Genomic DNA, 19871 nt, shown 5'->3' on the forward strand with positions numbered 1-19871 from the left:
ATTAAACGTGCGGCCCCTTTAAATCTCCCGCTCCCCCACCCCCGCGAGCTCTCAACTGCCTTAAACAGCAAACACAAATTTTACACAGCTAATATAACCCTCAAAATGGATCTTTACAAAGTGTTCATCATGCATACATCGATTCCTGTGAGTAAAGTATTTATTTGGATGTTTGCATTAGATTCTGAATGAGTTTAAGGCTGTGTTCCGTGGCTAATGGGGTAATTCTACACTGTTGGAGAGATTTATAAAGAATTAAGTTGTGTTTATGAATTATACAGACTGCAAGTGTTTAAAAATGAAAATAGCGACGGCTCTCTTGTCTCCGTGAATACAATAAGAAACGATGATAACTTTAACCACATTTAACAGTACATTAGCAACATGCTAACGAAACAGTTAGAAAGACAATTTACAAATATCACTAAAAATATCATGTTATCATGAATCATGTCAGTTATTATTGCTCCATCTGCCATTTTTTACTATTGTCCTTGCTTTCTTACCTAGTCTGTTGATTCACCTGTGCAGATCCAGATGTTAATACTGGCTGCCCTTGTCTAATGCCTTTCATAATGTTGGGAACATGGGCTGGCATATGCAAATATTGGGGGCGTACATATTAATGATCCCGACTGTTACGTAACAGTCTGTGTTATGTTGAGATTCGCCTGTTCTTCAGAGGTCTTTTAAACAAATGAGATTTATATAAGAAGGAGGAAGCAATGGAGTTTGAGACTCACTGTATGTCATTTCCATGTACTGAACTCTTGTTATTTAACTATGCCAAGATAAATTCAATTTTTCATTCGATGGCACCTTTAACTTAGGCATTTATCAGCAAACATATATAGTGCACTCAAATCTGGAAAATGGAAATATATATATCTCAATTATTATTATTTTATTTCAATCATTAGTGTGCTTATGCTTGATGCTTATGTGTTTGCTTGATAATAATGAGTCCAGATTGCTTTAGTTTTCTATCTGGATATTTTCATGTGTTTATTTACAAGCAAAGAATCACAAGTACCATGCAGGGAGACATGCAAAGGTTCTTCAGAAGTTATCATCAACTGTGTTTTAGTTAGGACAAACTAAAAGAGAACCCAAAATAATGTGTTGTCCTACACAGAGGTTAATGGGTGTGTTTACTCACTTGCTGAGGGGGTGTCGGAGTGAACCGGTGGTGTCGAAGGGACAAAATTAGGGAAAAAGAAGGAGCGAAGTGAGTGGTCGGAGTGGAGAGGAGAGCGCTGCGTCGGCAAGTTTTCACAGCTCCCAGCCACACTGCTGTGTATCTTCAGGTTCAGCGGCTTGTTCTTTTTTTTTGTTCTACAAAAAGAGTCAGAGGAAAAACAAATGAGCCCAAAATAAGACAAGATCACATTGTTTACAATGTTTTATCTGGATTCCAAACAAGCACTTGCACGTCAAGCTCCAAGACGGATTTATCTTCAAAACTCTACACAAGTAAACCCACGTGCACACACATGCATGCATACGCAAACTCATGTATGCACTATAATTAATAAAAAAATTATTTAAAAAAAAAAAAAAAAAATTAAAATGACATCTTGAGTGGCTTGAATAGGGTTGGTTGAGCATTGTAGCCAGCCACAGATTTGTCAAATGAGAGAATAAATAGAGAAATTACACTTTAGGCCCTTCAGTAATGACAATTGATCCTAATGAACAAGGTTTTAAGTTATACTTTTCTTTTCACAAAGTACCATTGGTAATTTTAATGTAATGTAATTTAATTTAATTTAAACAGTCAGTGAGCTTGTGTTGAACTGCAGGGCTCAGTTATCTCAACTTGCATTGACCACTTCAGTGATTATAATGCAATCAAAACATCTTACAAAACAAGCATTGGCATTACAATGTACATTATATTATTTTAAGCATTTTAAAGGTAAATTTAACCCAAATTTTGAGTTTCATCATAATCCTGCAGCCCTAAACCCATGTAGGCTATAACAAGACCTTTCATGCTACAGTTTTTGTAGCTGTTTTGAGTACTTCTCACATATCAGTAAGACACACACACAATCTCACACTGTTAAACGATGTTGCTTGTAGCATCTGTGAGAAACTGTTTATTTGCTTAAAAAATAACAGACCACAGGTTATCATCAGGGCTCAGTCAGCAATTAAAAAAACACATTATGCCCAGGGCTTAATTTATGCTGGAACAAGCTGGATCTGGCACCTCTGAAATCCGATCCATCCCCTCATCTGGGGGATCCCCCATGTCATATACCACTAAAATATATTTATTTGGTGTGTACCGGTACATGTATTAATCCTGAACCGTCATGGTACGGACATCACGGTTCGGTGCATACAGTCAGACAAGGAATAGTGTCACAGGTGATCCACACTCCAATCCAGAAGGGGGAGTTTTTTATGATCGACTACACCTACCCCATCCCTAAACCTACCCTTAGTGACCTGAGCTGTGTCCCAATTCAAGGGCCACGCACTTCGAAGTGCATGAAAGGGGTGGAGTTTTGGAGTGGAGGGTTGCCAGGTCTGTGCAACAAAACCTTCCCAAAAGTATTGTAATCACAGCACAAGTATCCCAATCCCAGACATGGCAACAATGATTTTATTCAACTGCACTCCATCTCAGTTGTTGTTTATGATGTTCAACCTAAGTTCTGTTGTAAACAGTTGTAAAGGTACTTTATGTAATGTATAGAACGATGTATTTTAATGTAATAATATTTAATTTACATGATGAAAAAATTATTGTATTGTTGTATATGTATAATGTTTCATGTAAAATTATAAGTTGCATAAAAGAAATAAACAATGAACAGAACAATTCTTTTATTTACAGACATGAACATGCGTAAAAAAATAAATAAATTGTCTAACAGAAATTATAGTAACAGAAATTACTCTGGCTCATTTACAAATAAATTACTTTACAAATATAATGTATACAACTTATGCATTTCATTTTTAACTTACATCACAAAAATAAGCTGTACATAAATAAGGCTGTTTCATTGACGAAGTGACATTTAAATAATATTGATATCGACACATTTTAATGTGCCCATTTTATGCACTGTATTCTGTTCTTGAGAAAAGTGGGGGGAAAGCAGCCTTTGAAGTGCGATTCACCGCGACGCGAGGAGGGATGACGTAATTCAGCGCGACTTCAAGTGCACCCTTTCCGTTTCCCAGTGGAATGAAGTGCCGATTTCAAGACACTTCGCAGTCTACACTATCCCACAATTCATTGCGCGCCAGTGACGACAAGAGTTCTGTGTGAATTCACATAAATGTAAGCAATGCCCCGTGTTCACAAATCTAAATCAAACTGTAATATCCGTTTTTCATAAATACAATATATTTGTCTCTAAGATGGAGTGCAGTTGAATAAAATCCTAAAGTACTGTATTTTAAATTCAGACTTATATACATTCATATTTATACATTTATTCTGTATTTATTTTCACAGTTAACACAAATTTAAAAACAAACAAGGTTAACTATTGCTAACGATATAAAACTAACATTACATAGTTTAACCATACATATTTTGGTCCAGTGTCCCGTCGTCGCCGGCAGTGAAGCATGTCAAAGCCCAATAGAAAGTCATAAATTTAAAAATGCACACATAAACGTCAACTGTCAGCTGTCTGTCACACAGCCGCTAGCCATGTAACGACGCTCGGCTCATTGTTGCCATGTCTGGGATTGGGATACTTTTACACTTGTGCTGTGATTACACTACTTTTGGAATGGTTTTGTTGCGCAGACCTGGCAACCCTCCACTCCAAAACCCCAACCCTTTCATGCACTTCGAAGTGCGCGGCCCCTGAATTGGGACACAGCTATATTGTGCATACACACTTTATGAGCTCATGCGTTCCCTGGGATCGAACCCATGATCGCATGATCACATGATTGCATATTGTTATATATTGCAATGCTCTAAAATTTTAATGCATTAAAATGAAAGTGTCCTGTTGTCGATGGGGCGCAACTTTAGCAAACGCTCCTATGGGTCGTATTTCAGCTAAGTGACAAACGACCTATATAGTCGTATTGGTTGGAGAACATGTTGGTAATCTCTCAACCAGTGTCTCTAATGTGGAAAGACATCAATAAAACAGCTTGACAATATCTCACATAGCATTTACCTCAGGCAAGTCATTTAGTGGCCACAGCCTGTTAGTTCACCAGATAAATTAACACTAGAAGGGAGCATTTCACTAAATATATGTTCTATATTTGCTTATATAGTCATTATATTTACTTTACCTGTTAGTAATGTATTCATTATTTAATCTATGTCATTAAAACAAGTTATGATAGTAACTGTGTAAATTATCATATTTCAATAAAGAACTGGAGTAAAAAAATTGAAAAATAACTTTAGAATTAGACTTATAAGTTAATGCAAAACTTGCCTTATGTGCAATTTATGTTAAATGTATAAAAAAGAAGTGGAAGAAATGCAGCTACAAAGTGGACCATGCCATGTTTTGGCGATGATTTATTGGACTTGACTGCTAGTCACATTTCCGACGGATGACTGTTACTGAATAAGTGGAGTACAATTTAGTAATAGAAACAGGCAGTAACTCAATATACACATCAAACATCAACGCATAAACGAGAACGGACAAGGAATGAAGAAAAACACAGGGTATATATACACGTGACAAACAAAGGGAATTAACAAGATAATTAATGGGGCACAGGTGAATGAAATGACTAATTAAACAGAATGGGGAAAACTAGGTCAAACTAAGGAAAACAACAGTGGACATGTAACAATGACAAGCAATAGGCCTATATATAAAGAATATATATAAACTTCGATACACTTCTGTTAAGCGGTTTTATGAAACTTAATCATGCAAGTCGCTATGGATATTTTCACTTTTGATTCCTCTTTAAATCTTTGCAAGCAGAGTCGTGTTGTGCCCAATTCTGATCCCCTCCAGATTATCAAAAAAAGTTCTAGCTGAGCGTGTTAACATGATTTTTAGGTAATATGCATCATATCTTGAGGAAACTTGTTGTGATGGAGCCCATTGCTTTGGAGAGAGTTATTTGTGTTGTTGGACATCGTTTTATTAAATGCCGTGAGGCATTTGGGCGATTAAACTGCTGCTATCCCCATACTCCAGCAGCCTCCGTAAATACCTGCAAGCGCCCACGAGCAAAATGACTATGACTAGAGTTTAAACTTCTGTACGAATGTCAAGGGTTGTGTTGGTCAGACCTTTTGTTGGGCTTAGCGCATAATGCCATGGCGTTTAATATGCACAAATGTTCACAACACATCATCAGTATGTGAAAAAACTGTTTCCATCACTTTAATGCTCATCTGCAAAACTCAAGATAATCTGCGTGTAGTGCATTAAATGTCTATGCTGATTCTCAGAGTATATTCGCATGTCTGTCAGGATTTCTTGTGCGCATTTTCAAAATGCACATCAAAATAGTTGGATGGAAACCCCGACTGAGGTTGCGCATATGTTCTGTTTCCCTACCCCACTTACTTGCCGGATCCGTCACCCTCCCCCCTTGTTCCGGGACCTCAGAATTTACTAATTAAGCACTGATTATACCATTCAAATCCAGTTAGATCCATTCATTTTCTGTGTGTATGGATGCATGTTTGCTAGGACAGATGTCTTACTATTCAGAGAATAGCTTTGAAATTGTCATCATGTCACCTTTCTCTTAACTTCATAAGTTCTATCGTTTTAATAATCAACATAATAATCTAATAATGAAATAGACTTATATGGAATCCACTATGAAATTTGCTCCAAATACCTGTAAAGGCAACTATTATTGCTGTGGGCAACTCTTCCCAGTGGGAAAATGAACTGTGCTGTTCTAAGACAATTGGTATCAGATCCAGGTGCAACAAATTTGCATGTAAGTGCCATGCATAATTAAAAGAAAAACTCTCTTTACTGTTTCTTTTACCTGTTGATATGCATCTCTTAATACTGAGCACACTTTTTCAAAAATGATTCACATTCTTCCAGCATGCACTTTCACACAGCAGTTTATTTTCTTGCAAAATAATTTAACCCACCAAAACATCTCAAAATCAACCCCATTCTACATAGAGCAAACATTCCAAGACAAGACATTCCCGACATTCCCAAGACATTCCTGTGTGTAAAAAGGGGCTGTACTACTATTTTTACTGCTGCTTAATGCGGAGTGAGATAGCATTTCATGAATTTCCAAATGAGGTGATTAAATGCATTATGTATTAAAAGAAAGACAAAATGATCCACAATTTATTCCACAGACACTGTAGGTACTGTGAAATGCACACAAACAAGATATAAAGGGATAGTTCAACCAAAAATGATAATTCTGTCATCATTTACTCACCATGAAGTCGTACCAAACCTGTATGAATTTCTTTCTTCTGCTGAACACAAGATGCAAGAAGATATTTGAAGAATGTCTGTAACCAAACAGTTGATTGACCCCGTTGACTTCCATAGCTTCCATTTTTTTCCCCATATACTATGGAAGTCAATGGGTTCATCAACTGTTTGTTTACAGACATTCTTCAAAATATCTTCTATTCATACAGGTTTGGAAAAACTTGAGGGTGAGTAAATTAATTTTAATTTTTGGGTGAACTATCCCTTTAACACATAACATATCAAATTAAAAAGTTAATCTGTCCTGCTGTAACTAAAGATAGAACATTATGAATATATCATATTGATATAATAAATGAACATGAATGGTTTTTTTTTTTTAGCATAATTCAATCTTTTTCTTTTTTTCTCTCAAATCATATTCTGGGTCAGATTGGACTTCTCAGCTAGACAAATGTATGTTTGACAACCCAATATTAAAGCCTAACTGGACAGCAAAACATTTTTTACCATATGAGAAAGAGTTTGAGTTGACATCAAAAGAAAAGTGTGGGCATCAAAACATCCCTGATTGGTTCTTTTCAATGGTAAGATCACTCACTGAACCCACTTCTAAATGTATAATCAATGAACATATTAAATTAGATTTTTTCCCTGTTTAAATGTGTTGTCCTTTTGGAAAAAGCATTGAAGTTTAAGAAGCTTTGAACTAGGAGGGAGAGACAGATATGTAAACTAATAGCGAATTAAAATGGAAACTCTTCCAGCATGATGCAAATTATTAACATGAAAATTCTTCTTAATACAAATATTTTTTTAATCCAAAAAAGGGAATTAATGTTCACCAATGGTTAGATATTTTGGTGCATTGTGAGAGTGTTTGTGTATCTACCGCCGATGACAACGATGTGCAAGACTCTGAGAGCACAATGCATTAGTGTGTGGATATGACAAATACTGACAGTGTGTGTGAGAGAAGATTTCTTATTGTGCAGGGATAAGCAGAATGGCGAGGTGAAAAAGCGAGACAGAGAACAGGAGACAGACAAATAAAGATGGATCAACAGGGTGACAGGCACAACTGACTGGCAGCGAACTACTGATGACAGATTTTCATTCCTTCTTTTATACGTTTTGCTTTTTCATTTTTTCACTTTTTTTTGCCATCTTGCCTTCTTTATTTTGTTGTCTTGTGGTTTAAGACTAGGTGTAAAGTGCCAAATAGTCTGACATTTTATCAAACTATTACACAGTCTGAGGTTTGACATGGATGTTAAAAGTAAAACAAACAAACGGAAAGAAAAAAAAAAACGATAGGGCTGTCAACTTATTGATAAAAATTGTAATAAAATTAAATCACATATGTGACATTTGCTGAGAAAGGCCCCCAGAATGAAGATAATTCAAACATAACCAAATCATTGAACAGACTTTGAAAATAGCGTAAAATATATTTAATATATAATTTCCATATCACTGAATATAAGTCTATCGCTTATAGGATTTATCTGTGCGCTTGAGTGCTGATTAGGTTCTGTATTATGATTATTAATAGGCAATTAACAATTAGCTCATTATTATGATTTACATCTTATTAATAAACACGTGTGATTAGTCAATTAATCACTTAAATTAATGCCTAATATATATATATTAATTAGGGGTGTAACGCTACATGTATTCGTCTCGAATCGTACAGTATGGACGTCACGGTTCGGTTCATGCAGTTAGACGACAAATACAGTCAGTCACAGGCGATCTGCACTCCAATCCAGAAGGAGGCGTGTGCTGTAATGCAACACTGTTTGCTAACCACCACAAAAGGAAAACGCACAGAAGAAGAAGATCTGACAATCTATGCATAGATACGTTTACATGTAATCACTCAATCAGTGTTTCAACCACAGAAAGAAATCAATAAAACAGCTTTAAGAATAATATCTCTTGTAGCATTACATTTACCTCAAGCAAGTCATTTAGTGTCCGCAGCATGTTAGTTCACTGGAGAAATGAACTCTAGAGGGGAGCATTTCACTAAATATATACTCTATATAGGCGTATATATTCTTTATATTTACAAACCCGATTCCAAAAAAGTTGGGACACTGTTTCAAGTTTCAAATTTCAATATTTTATTCAGAATACAACATAGATGACATATCAAATGTTTAAACTGAGAAAATGTATCATTTTAAGGGAAAAATAAGTTGATTTTAAATTTCATGGCATCTCAAAAAAGTTGGGATAAGGCCATGTTTACCACTGTGTGTCATCCCCTCTTCTTTTTATAACAGTTTGCAAATGTCTGGGGACTGAAGAGACAAGTTGCTCAAGTTTAGGAATAGGAATGTTGTCCCATTCTTGTCTAATACAGGCTTCTAGTTGCTCAACTGTCTTAGGTCTTCTTTGTCGCATCTTCCTCTTTATGATGCGCCAAATGTTTTCTATGGGTGAAAGATCTGGACTGCAGGCTGGCCATTTCAGTACCCGGATCCTTCTTCTACGCAGCCATGATGTTGTAACTGATGCAGTATGTGGTCTGGCAGTGTCATGTTGGAAAATGCAAGGTCTTCCCTGAAAGAGACGACGTCTGGATGGGAGCATATGTTGTTCTAGAACTTGGATATACCTTTCAGCATTGATGGTGCCTTTCCAGATGTGTAAGCTGCTCATGCCATACGCACTCATGAAACCCCATACCATCAGAGATGCAAGCTTCTGAACTGAGCGCTGATAACAACTTGGGTTGTCCTTGTCCTCTTTAGTCCGAATGACATGGCATCCCAGTTTTCCAAAAAGAACTTCAAATTTTGATTCATCTGACCACAGAAGTTTTCCGCTTTGCCACAGTCAATTTTAAATGAGCCTTGGCCCAGAGAAAATGCCTTCGCTTCTGGATCATGTTTAGATATGGCTTCTTTTTTGACCTATAGAGTTTTAGCCGGCAACGGCTAAATTGTGTTCTGGATTGTGTTCCCCGACAATGTTTTCTGGAAGTATTCCTGAGCCCATGTTGTGATTTCCATTACAGTAGCATTCCTGTATGTGATGCAGTGCCGTCTAAGGGCCCGAAGATCACGGGCATCCAGTATATCCTTTCTGATATTGCTCCACTATTTTTGGCCGCAGCATTGGGGGAATTGGTGATCCTCTGCCCATCTTGACTTCTGAGAGACACTGCCACTCTGAGAGGCTCTTTTTATACCCAATCATGTTGCCAATTGACCTAAAAAGTTGAAAATTGGTCCTCCGGCTGTTCCTTATATGTACATTTAACTTTTCCGGCCTCTTATTGCTACCTGTCCCAACTTTTTTGGAATGTGTAGCTCTCATGAAATCCAAAATGAGCCAATATTTGGCATGACATTTCACTTTCATCATTTCATATGTTATCTACATTCTATTGTGAATAAAATATAAGTTTATGAGATTTGTAAATTATTGCATTCCTTTTTTATTCACAATTTGTAAAGTGTCCCAACTTTTTTGGAATCGGGTTTGTACTTTACATGTTATTAATGTCTCAATTGTTTAATATGTTTAAATAAATTTGTCATGAAAGAAGTTATGACAGCTACTGTGTAAATTATCATATTTCAAAAACGAATTGGAGTAATAATTTTAATAATTATAAGTTAATGCAAAACCTGCTATTTCCATGTTTTTTTATTTTTTATTTGAGCATTATTATATCTAAAAAATAAATAGCAACTGAATGTAAGTTTGTTTTCTGTAACCAAAAGGGCTCCCTGTATAGTTTACAAGATTAGCTGAGATAGATTTTTATCCTTAAGAAAATGTTAATTATAATTGAATTTATTTAAAGAGAGAGACACAATTTGTTCAATAAACCACTGTTTAATAATAAAAATAAATAAATATATATATATATATATATATATATATATACACTGTAAATAATAAAAATAATGTGAAATGAAAGAATGTATAACATATTAAATTAATATATACTGTATAGTTTTACATATAAACAAAACTTATTTCCAAAGAAGGAAAACAATGCAACTCCAACTGAAGCCTTACTGGCTTCTTCAATGAAAGCAGCCCCAGTGAGCTTGTTGTTTCTGTAGGGCTGTCAAAGGTTTTTGGAAATGATCTGTTTGTTTTGTGTGTGTGTGTGGCAATGCTGTCACTGATGACAATGATATGTAAGTGTCCAAGCACGCAAGGCATTCGTGTGTGGATATGACACATACTGACAGCAGATGTTCTTGAAGGTGTGTGTGAGTGAGTGAGAGAGCGAGTGTGTGTGTTTGTGAGTGTGTGAGGCAGTACTAAAGGTTTTGGAACAGGATGCAAGGGAAAGGGAGATACCTTGTCATGCTGTTACTCCTAACCTCAGAAACTATATTTAAAAGAAAACAAAGATGAAGCCATTTCTACAAAATGAAAACAATTAGCTTTAGAAATCAAGCACATGTGATACTAACAGTGCACTTATCAGGCAAGGAGACAAACTAAATGTAAAACAGTGAACACAAAAGTATTCTTGTTGCTTTATAATATTAAGATTGAACCACTGTACTCACATGAACTGTTTCAAATATGTTTTAGTACCTTTATGGATCTTGAGAGTTTGAATGGCATTGCTGTCTATGGAGGCCTCACTGAGCCATCGGATTTCATCAACAATATCTTAATTCGTGTTCTGAAGATCTATTTATTTTTCTTTACATCCATCCAACCATCTTCAAAACTTTCAAAAAAGGCTTTGTTAAGCCAACATTCAAATTTTATCTTGACAAACTTTTCTCCACGGTAAAAAAAAAGATTTTTTCGAAGTTGTAAATAAAGATTACTATTTTAGATTTTCTACTTAAAAAAGTGTTTAATCCAATTCTTTGTAATTGTTTGTGAAATTTACTAGCAATATCTGAGTGAAAACTTTTTAATACATTTTTTTTTTCAGTATAGTTAAAGGAATAGTTCACCCAAACATGAAAATTCTGTGATTAATTACTCATCCTCATGTCGTTCCAAACACATAAAGACACAAATTAAGATGTTTTGATGAAATCTAAAAGCTTTACGTCCCTCCATAGACAGCTACGCATCTACCACTTTGACGTTTAAAAAAAATCATAAAGAGATTGTAAAACTAATCCATTTGGATTGAGCGGTTTAGTCCAAATTTTCTGATCGCTTTATATGATGAACAGACTGAATTTAGGCTTTTATTCACATATAAACATTCATCAACGCACACATCAGTTTTGGTAAACTGAAGCTCAAGCATGTTTGCTTGATGTGCTGCGTAACCAGTAAGGTTCTTTCTAATGTTACGCAGCACTTCCAGAAGAGGTTTATTCTCGTGCATCAAGCAGGTTCGGCTGAGCTTCTGTTTATGTTCATGATCAATTAAAAACATTTTTAAATTACAAGTCTGTATTCTATTCGTTACCTCAATTAAATTTAATAATTGGATCAGAATTCAAAAGGCATTCTCAATTAAGTTTTGAATGGTGCACAACTCATGACACAATATCTGGCCATAAACACCACATTATTGAAACAAACTGCAGCTGGCCACTTTATATCGGTCAAATGGCGTCTTCCTGCGTAAGTGGGCAGTTCTTATCTGGACTAAGCAGTAATGAGCAGCAGACTCAATGCCGCTAGACTTGTTATGTGAGACTGGAACGTAAAGCCTGCCGTGGACTCTCCCCTCAGTAAGACCAGCGCTAATATGGAGGAACAGGGATAGTTAAGCTTCATTACACCTCAGCTACGTTCATTATTTGCAACTCTGCTCTGCAGAACAGAGGGAAAAATGTGCCATAAAGGTGAAGGAGAGGAGCAGTAAGGCAATATAATTGATCTACTTAAGGATATATATTCAAGATAAGAGCACAAGACTCACAATATACACTGTAAATAAGAAATATTCGCATGTTGTGTGAGATTTCAAAAGAGTGAAAATAAAAAGAAAATGTACCATGGTAACCATAGTTTCAGATAAAATGCCAATTAGTAGCTAATAAACATCATATTATTATGTCTCACATTTACTGTTTTTTTTTTAAAACACCTAAAAGCAACAAGTAACAGTATGTCATTTTTTAAGAGGAAAAAAGCTAATAACTCTGTTATGACTTTTTCTTCTTTTCTTATAAAGCTAATAAGGACAGTGAAGAAAGAAAAAAGTGATATTATATAAAAGGGAATTTCATAACAAACTAATAAATGAGTGCATGTCTCTTTAAACGAGCAACATTTCATACTGTGATGGAAGTAATAATTCAGATCTCGGTCAGACTGCACTGCATACATATCACTGAGATGAAAGGCAGATAGGAAGTAGGATCTGATTCATTGATATAGCTGGTCTCCAGATACTCGTTCAGGGTCTCCTGGCAGGTTTGTGTCCGACAGCTCGACTCCCGTCAGTAGGGCACGGCGGTGATAAATCAATGATACGCAGGGATGCAACTGAGGCCCGGGCCCTCTTAAACACTCATTTAAATTCGCAATCATGACTCCAATCTGGGCGGGAGGGAGAAGAGAGCGGCTCATTACGAAGGCCAGACTGGTGAAAAGAAAACCGGCCATGCTAGTGCTTATATGCCTTTAACCTGACCGCTCATTAATGGAATGGAGAAAAAAAAAGACTGGCATTAACATGGATGAGGACTGCTTAATGGCCCGATCCCTCAAACAAACAGTGCTTAAACACACGTGCAAGGAAATTTACAGCCTAACACATATAATACATAGAAAATGCAAAATGCAAGAGAGAAAGAGAGAAAACTGTGGCAGGGTGAAACTCATGACGACTGTCAAGAATACGCTCAGGTCTTGATTGAAAAATTGAAAAGGAAAAAAAAAATTACTCATTTCTGGGTTTTTTCACAAGCGGAAGTCATTATAGTTGGGTAAACTGCTACTGGTGAACTGAAACTACAACAAATATACTATTTGCGTTCCCATTTGCTCAGAAATAAAAAAGAAACAATCCATGATATTGTTTCTATTACTTCCCAAAGGAGTAAAAAAATTAAGAGATTGATTATTTTGGTCAGAAGAGAGAAAGATTTCAAATTCACTGTCACACAGAAAGCTGACTAGTTAAAGGTACAATTTGTGATATTTTTGTCGACAGAACCAGCGGCAGAAGGTAAACAGTAATTATGTTCCATAAATAAGTAACACAATCCACCATAAAACGTGCAAGAAGTAAATAAGGAACTGCTTGAAGCAAGCTAGTGGTTTGCTGGACGCTAGACACTACTTCTGCATTTGTCCACGGCACTGTTGTCATGTGGTTTCTACGTCAGTAAAGGCGGTAACAAAGGTAACTGACGTCATTGACAGGCGACTGCACTGCCCCGTGTCACTGTTTAGAATGGGAATTTTCTCATGATTTACAAGTAGTTGAAAACATTAGAGATATTGTTAGAAATCAGCTGGAAAAAAAAAATATATAACACTAGCCTAGTGGTTTTTGGATATTTTACTGCAAAAATTTTACATATTGTACCTTTAACTTTTATACTAGTATTTGTTGTTCTGTATTTAACATGTTAATGCTACAATGCAAATTTTATTTTATTTTATTTTTTTAAATCATAATGACTATATTGCAGCACTGAGAATCCTCAATGATAATACTGAGAATTACAAACTCAAATGTAAAACATTAAGATGTATGATTGTGCTTAATTGTCATTAAAATAATAATGTCACAAATCTGTGTTTTTTTTTTTTTTTAGAGTGTTTAATAAGATTCACCAAAAGACCTACACTAATTCTGATTCTGAGACAGACAGAGGCAGAGAGAGAGACATGTGAGAGAGTTCGACCAGATCGAAGTTCAGGTGAAAGTGCATTAGGGTCTTGATGGATGGGACTCTATTAAGCCACGTGGATTTATGAGCTGTTCGTGCACATTTTGAAGAGAGAGACCATTAAAAGTGCTTTTAAGACTGCACAGCACTGCTGTTAGCTAGTAAACTCAATGTTTATATCTTTGAAGCTTGACAAAATAATCTATAAACATAAAAATAATTTAAAAATGTTAAAAAAATAATAATAATGAAAATGTTCAACTATCAACAACTAGAAAGTGTCCAAATATCATTTGTTTACTAGTTTTATTGAACACTACATCTTTTGTCATGCAATAGTATATCTAGTGTTTTACAATATTAGTTGGAAATAATGACCAGAAATGAGGTAAAACTCAGGTAGGTTTATTTGCAGAAATGGCAGGAACATAAAAAAGAGATTTAAATTTAGCGAGTTTGGTGTCACGTCACATTTAGTATCGGTACAGTAGGAGTGTGCGATATAACGTTTTTTGATCGTGGACGATTAAAATGTCTCCACGATCTGCTTATGAAGAAATATCGTAGTATCGTGCTACAGTGCTTTCTATCAGTTGCAGTTCCACCGCCTCCATCTCAGCATACTGTTCAACATCATTTTAATGCAGCGGTAGATTAATATTCACGGGACACTTCAATCCATAAAAGTTCATTATTTCATGTGCCTTGCCTTGCCGGTTAAACTTTTCTTTTGCGTGCTGATGCGCTGTTCTGACATGTGTTTTTCAGAATGCGTACACCTGAAGTGATTACTAAGTTATCTTTGGAGTCTGATTGCTCTAATACTGTCAAGTACACACAAAGTTTACATAAACACAGTTGGTTATGTCTAAAGTGAAAGTAAATGTGACGAGCAGGGCGGGCGAAAGCCGTGAGGGAACGGCGCGAGGCCGGTGACGCGAGTGATAATGAGCATCACCTGCGAGGCGCGCCGGCCTCGAGTCTCTCACGGAGGAGCTCCGGAGGCATAAAAGGAGGAGCGACGTCAGTGGAGGACGAGAGAGGACCAGGCCTGGGGCCTGATGTATAAACGTTGCGTACGCACAAAATGGGCATAGAAATATGCGTACGCATTTTTCCACGCACATATCGGGATTTATAAAAAATAAACTTGGCGTAAATAAGTGCGCACAGTAAGGATGCTCTTGACCGTGCATACGCACTCTTTTAGAAGAGTATGTGTTTTGGCGACACCAACTGGCCCAAATAGCAATAACTATTTAAAATGAAAAACTTCTAAATAATCCTATTACATCACCCAATAAATCAAATTGCATCAACCTGAATTATCATTATCAGCATTCTTAACCAGGTGCAAATACTTTGAATTTACTATTTTTTTTAAATGAATGGGCTATAAAAAGGTATGTGCGTATATAACATATCATCATAATGGATGCTCCCCCTCAGGGGAGACAAAAGTGATATGAATTGAGATAGTAGATGTGCTACTGTACTTTCGATCACTTTTCCAGTGACATGCTGTTTTAATGACAGCGAGGAGCGCTGGAAGCACAATAATTCCTCTTTAAACCACACTGCAGATGTTATGACAAAATATTTTTTCGAGAATGACGATCAGCACACTTAACTTGGATATTATGGAAGACACTGCTGGATTCGGTGGTCGAACGGTCCGTTGTCCAGTTTGAATAGGTCCAATAATATCTTACTGTACAACCACAGCTGCAGGAGGTGTTCGTGTGAAGGATCTTCAAACAATTACCATTTGAAGGATATAATTTGAGGAAAACGGTAAGATTTGCATGTTTTCTTTTAAAAATACTTTGTCAGTGACGCGCCGTTTCAGACAATTGTATTTACACTGCAATAAATAAGTGCCTATAAATAATAGCCTATAAACTTCCTAAAAGATATTTATATCAGCAAAACTGCATAAATTTGATTTGAATTGTTTAAAACTATTAAAATACTGGCCAGTGGAAATGAATGAATCATCTCTATTCTAAAACCTTTATCTGAAGTATTTTATACAATTTTGTTTTTATGGATATTTTGATATATTTATTCTAAAACAAAGAGGATATTGGATGATCTTTATCAACATAATGTGTGGCACAAATTGCATTTATAGTCCATATCTAATATTTTCCAATGTCTTGTACCTTTGACGGTGTTAACCGTGGATGTCACGTGGATGGGAATATGTATGGAAATGATATGCAGATGAGGTTATGCATAGTAAAACTAGGCGTCGTAAGCTCCATATATGGTGATTTCGGGGAGGAGACAGGGTGGAGATGCACGTACACACAATCTTCCGCTGACTGGGATTTATAAAGGGATTTGTGCGCAGGATCTGGCGTACGCACAAAAAAAATCTGATTTATAAAACAATCAGATTTTTTTTGTGCGTACGCAGAATCTAGCTTTTGCGCGTGCGTACACTTTTAGGATGAAATCTACGCAAAGTTTTATAAATGAGGCCCCTGGTCTTTATTTTATGTTTTATTATGTTTGTGTGGCCGGCAGACGTCCGCGAGGGTCTGCCGGCATTACTTTCGTTTTGTTCTTTGTTTATTTTGGTATTAAAGTTATGTTGAACGTTCGCCGGTTCCCGCCTCCTTCTTCCCGTATATACGAACTGTGTTACATTAAACATTTGAGAGAAAATTGGATGCGTGGCTGTATATTAGATATACGTGCAGGTCTTTAAAGTGACAGAGCAGCCTAATATTAAAGGTGCCCTAGAACCCGTTTTTACAAGATGTAATAAAAGTCTAAGGTGTCCACTGAATGTGTCTGTGAAGTTTCAGCTCAAAATACCCCATAGATTTTTTTTAATTCATTTTTTAACTGCCTATTTTGGGGCATCATTAACTATGCACCGATTCAGCAGCGCGGCCCCTTTAAATAGCGCACTCCCTGACCCCCGAGCTCGACTAAAATACAGTGCATTTGTAAAAGTTCACACAGCTAATATATTATCATGGATCATGTCAGTTATTATTGCTCCATCTGCCATTTTTCACTATTGTTCTTGCTTGCTTACCTAGTCTGATTATTCAGCTGTGCACAGATCCAGACGTTTTGCCCTTGTGTAATGCCTTGAACATGGGCTGGCATATGCAAATATTGGGGTCATACATATTAATGATCCCGACTGTTACGTAACAGTCGGTGTTATGTTGAGATTCACCTGTTTTTCAGAGGTCTTTTAAACAAATGAGATTTATATAAGAAGGGGGAAGCAATGGAGTTTGAAACTCAATGTATGTCTTTTCCATGTACTGAACTCTTGTTATTTAACTATGCCAAGGTAAATTCAATTTTTGATTCTAAGGCACCTTTAACCAAGCTGCCGCTTGTCCTTAAAGGGATAGTTCACCCAAAACTGAAAATTCTGTCATTATTTACTCACTGTAATGTTGTTTCAAAACTGTATTAATTTCTTTCTTGTGCAGAAAACAAAATAAAATATTTTGGAGAATGTTCTTTAACCAAACAGTTGCTGGACTCCCATGTTGACTTCCATGGTAGGAAAAACATATTCACTGTGGACCAGCAACCCACATTCTTCAAAATAAATTTATTTTCAACAGAAGAAAGAAACTCATTAGGGTTTTAAAACAACTTGAAAGAGTAAATTATGGCAGCTTTTTTGAGGGTAACTATCCCTAACTATCCCTAAAGACAAAATCACCCACTACTCTTGATTGAGAACTTTAATACATTAGTTTTATTAAGAATCAATGTATAATTTATACAGTGAAGTCTAGTGTTTTATTTTTATATTTGTTCATTTAATTGAATGCTACTGTTAAATACACCTACTGTAGCTGAAAAAAATAAAGCATTTTATTAATTTAATTTACAATGTGTAGCCTATGTTTTTCTTCTTTTTTAATAACAAAGATAAAATAATGACAAAGATTTTTATCTTCGCCACTTTGGCCTAAGTGTCTGCCTTTTTTTATTTTTTTTATTTTGTAAGGCTTTGTTTTTAAAATAGGGAAATGAATGGTGGTAATGCTCTGTCACTTGCAAAATAGTAAAAACAACATGAAGAATAGTGATAAAATTGTGAATCATGTTTTTCCTTAAAAAAATTGTAATATGATATTTTTTCCATATCACCCACCCCTACGGTACGGCGTGCTTGGAAGTCATGCTTGGAAGCGAGGTGATACTATTTAAGCGAGCCGTACCGTTCCGTACCAAGCCATCCCTTGCAGTGGAAAAGCGATAAAAAAGTTAACCGTACCATGCAGTGGAAAAGTGCCATTACAGAACCAGTGGAGCAGACACACACTAGGGAACAATGCTGAGACGAGGGATGACTGGAGATTGACTTTGATGAGGTAATAGCAGAAGCTAAAGAGGTAGTCAGGAGCATAAAGCAGGTGAGCAAGGTAAAGCAAGGTAAGTAGTCTGTAGCTTCAGATAAGGTCAGACAATGTGTGCGTCTCAATCAGTTCCCTAGTTCAGTAGTTAGGGCACTGATAAAGGAGTCGGCCATTTTAAGGGCTGTCTTAACTGCAAAATCCTACCAGATTACTATCAGGGCCCCTTTGACTTCCATAGTATTTTCTAATCATCTGTCTGGTTACTCACATTCTTCAAAATATCTACTTTTGTGTTCAGCAGAAGAAAGAAATTCATACAGGTTTGAAACAACTTGAAGGTGAGTAAATGATGCCAGAATTTTTGGGTAAACTAACCCTTTAATTGTTAAAATACCTGTTTAGTGAGTTCTGTACAATTCTTCACCAACCTCTAAAAACAAACGGTTAATACATGATTCAACACCAGATCATCCCTTAGACTCAGTCACTCTATTTCACAATTGCTATTTAAAAATGACCAGGCAACCCAAAAGCTACAGAAAGTCCTTTAGCAACTTCAATCCTCCACTAGTCAAGAACAAGCATTTGCTGTTAGGTCAAAATGTTGATCAAAGTGCAATGTTAGGTAAAAGTAATCCATTTCCCCAAACCAGAAATTTAGAAAAGATTTCATCACACATCTTTACAAATTTTGTCTAATCACTTTTCATTGTATAAAGGTGATTCCATCTGTTTGTATATATAACCCTAAACTGTTCATTAAAAAGTCTTTATACAACAATCTGCAATGATTGCAACTAAAAATGGGCTTATTTTACTGCTTGCAAAATTTTGGCTTTCGGTTTACACAATGGTAATACAAATCTAATATTTATATACATCTACACAAATTGTGTATTGGCATTCCGTTGCATCATAATTTGCTTGATTCTCTCATTTTTGTATGACTTCTGTGAGCCCAAAGCAACATGATCCTATTTCCATTTCCTTAGATTGAAGCCCCGACGCCGCAATAGCCCTGAACTAAACACGATGATCAAACACAGGTCTGCTCCTCGTCTTATTTCAAAAGTTTTCAGCGATAAAAAACACTCTCATTAAAAGTGAGAGATGTGGATGGAGACAGAGCAAAGGGGAGGTAACAGACCTAATCAATCCAAACACGGCGGCTCACACTGAAGCAGATGCAAATTTCTCAATTTCGAGTAATCCACGGTGGAATTACTTGAAGAAAAGGCTTCACAGCGTGATTCATGCGCCTCCTCCTCCGTATTCCTCCCTGTTCCCTGTCCCCTCTTCCCGTATTTACTCCATCAGAGTCTCCTGAGCTC

General features: G+C 36.2%; 1 protein-coding gene across 1 annotated transcript in view; it reads right to left on the reverse strand.

Moving 5' to 3' along the window:
• ksr2 (kinase suppressor of ras 2) overlaps positions 1-19871 on the reverse strand; it is a 123525-nt gene that overhangs the window by 52018 nt on the left and 51636 nt on the right. The window contains exon 6 of the mRNA XM_067407489.1: positions 1160-1335. Coding sequence (XP_067263590.1) covers positions 1160-1335 — 176 coding nt within the window. The remainder of the gene's footprint in view (positions 1-1159; positions 1336-19871) is intronic.

This window comes from Chanodichthys erythropterus, chromosome 13 (genome assembly GCF_024489055.1).
Source record: "Chanodichthys erythropterus isolate Z2021 chromosome 13, ASM2448905v1, whole genome shotgun sequence".
In the NCBI taxonomy this organism is placed as follows: domain Eukaryota; kingdom Metazoa; phylum Chordata; class Actinopteri; order Cypriniformes; family Xenocyprididae; genus Chanodichthys; species Chanodichthys erythropterus.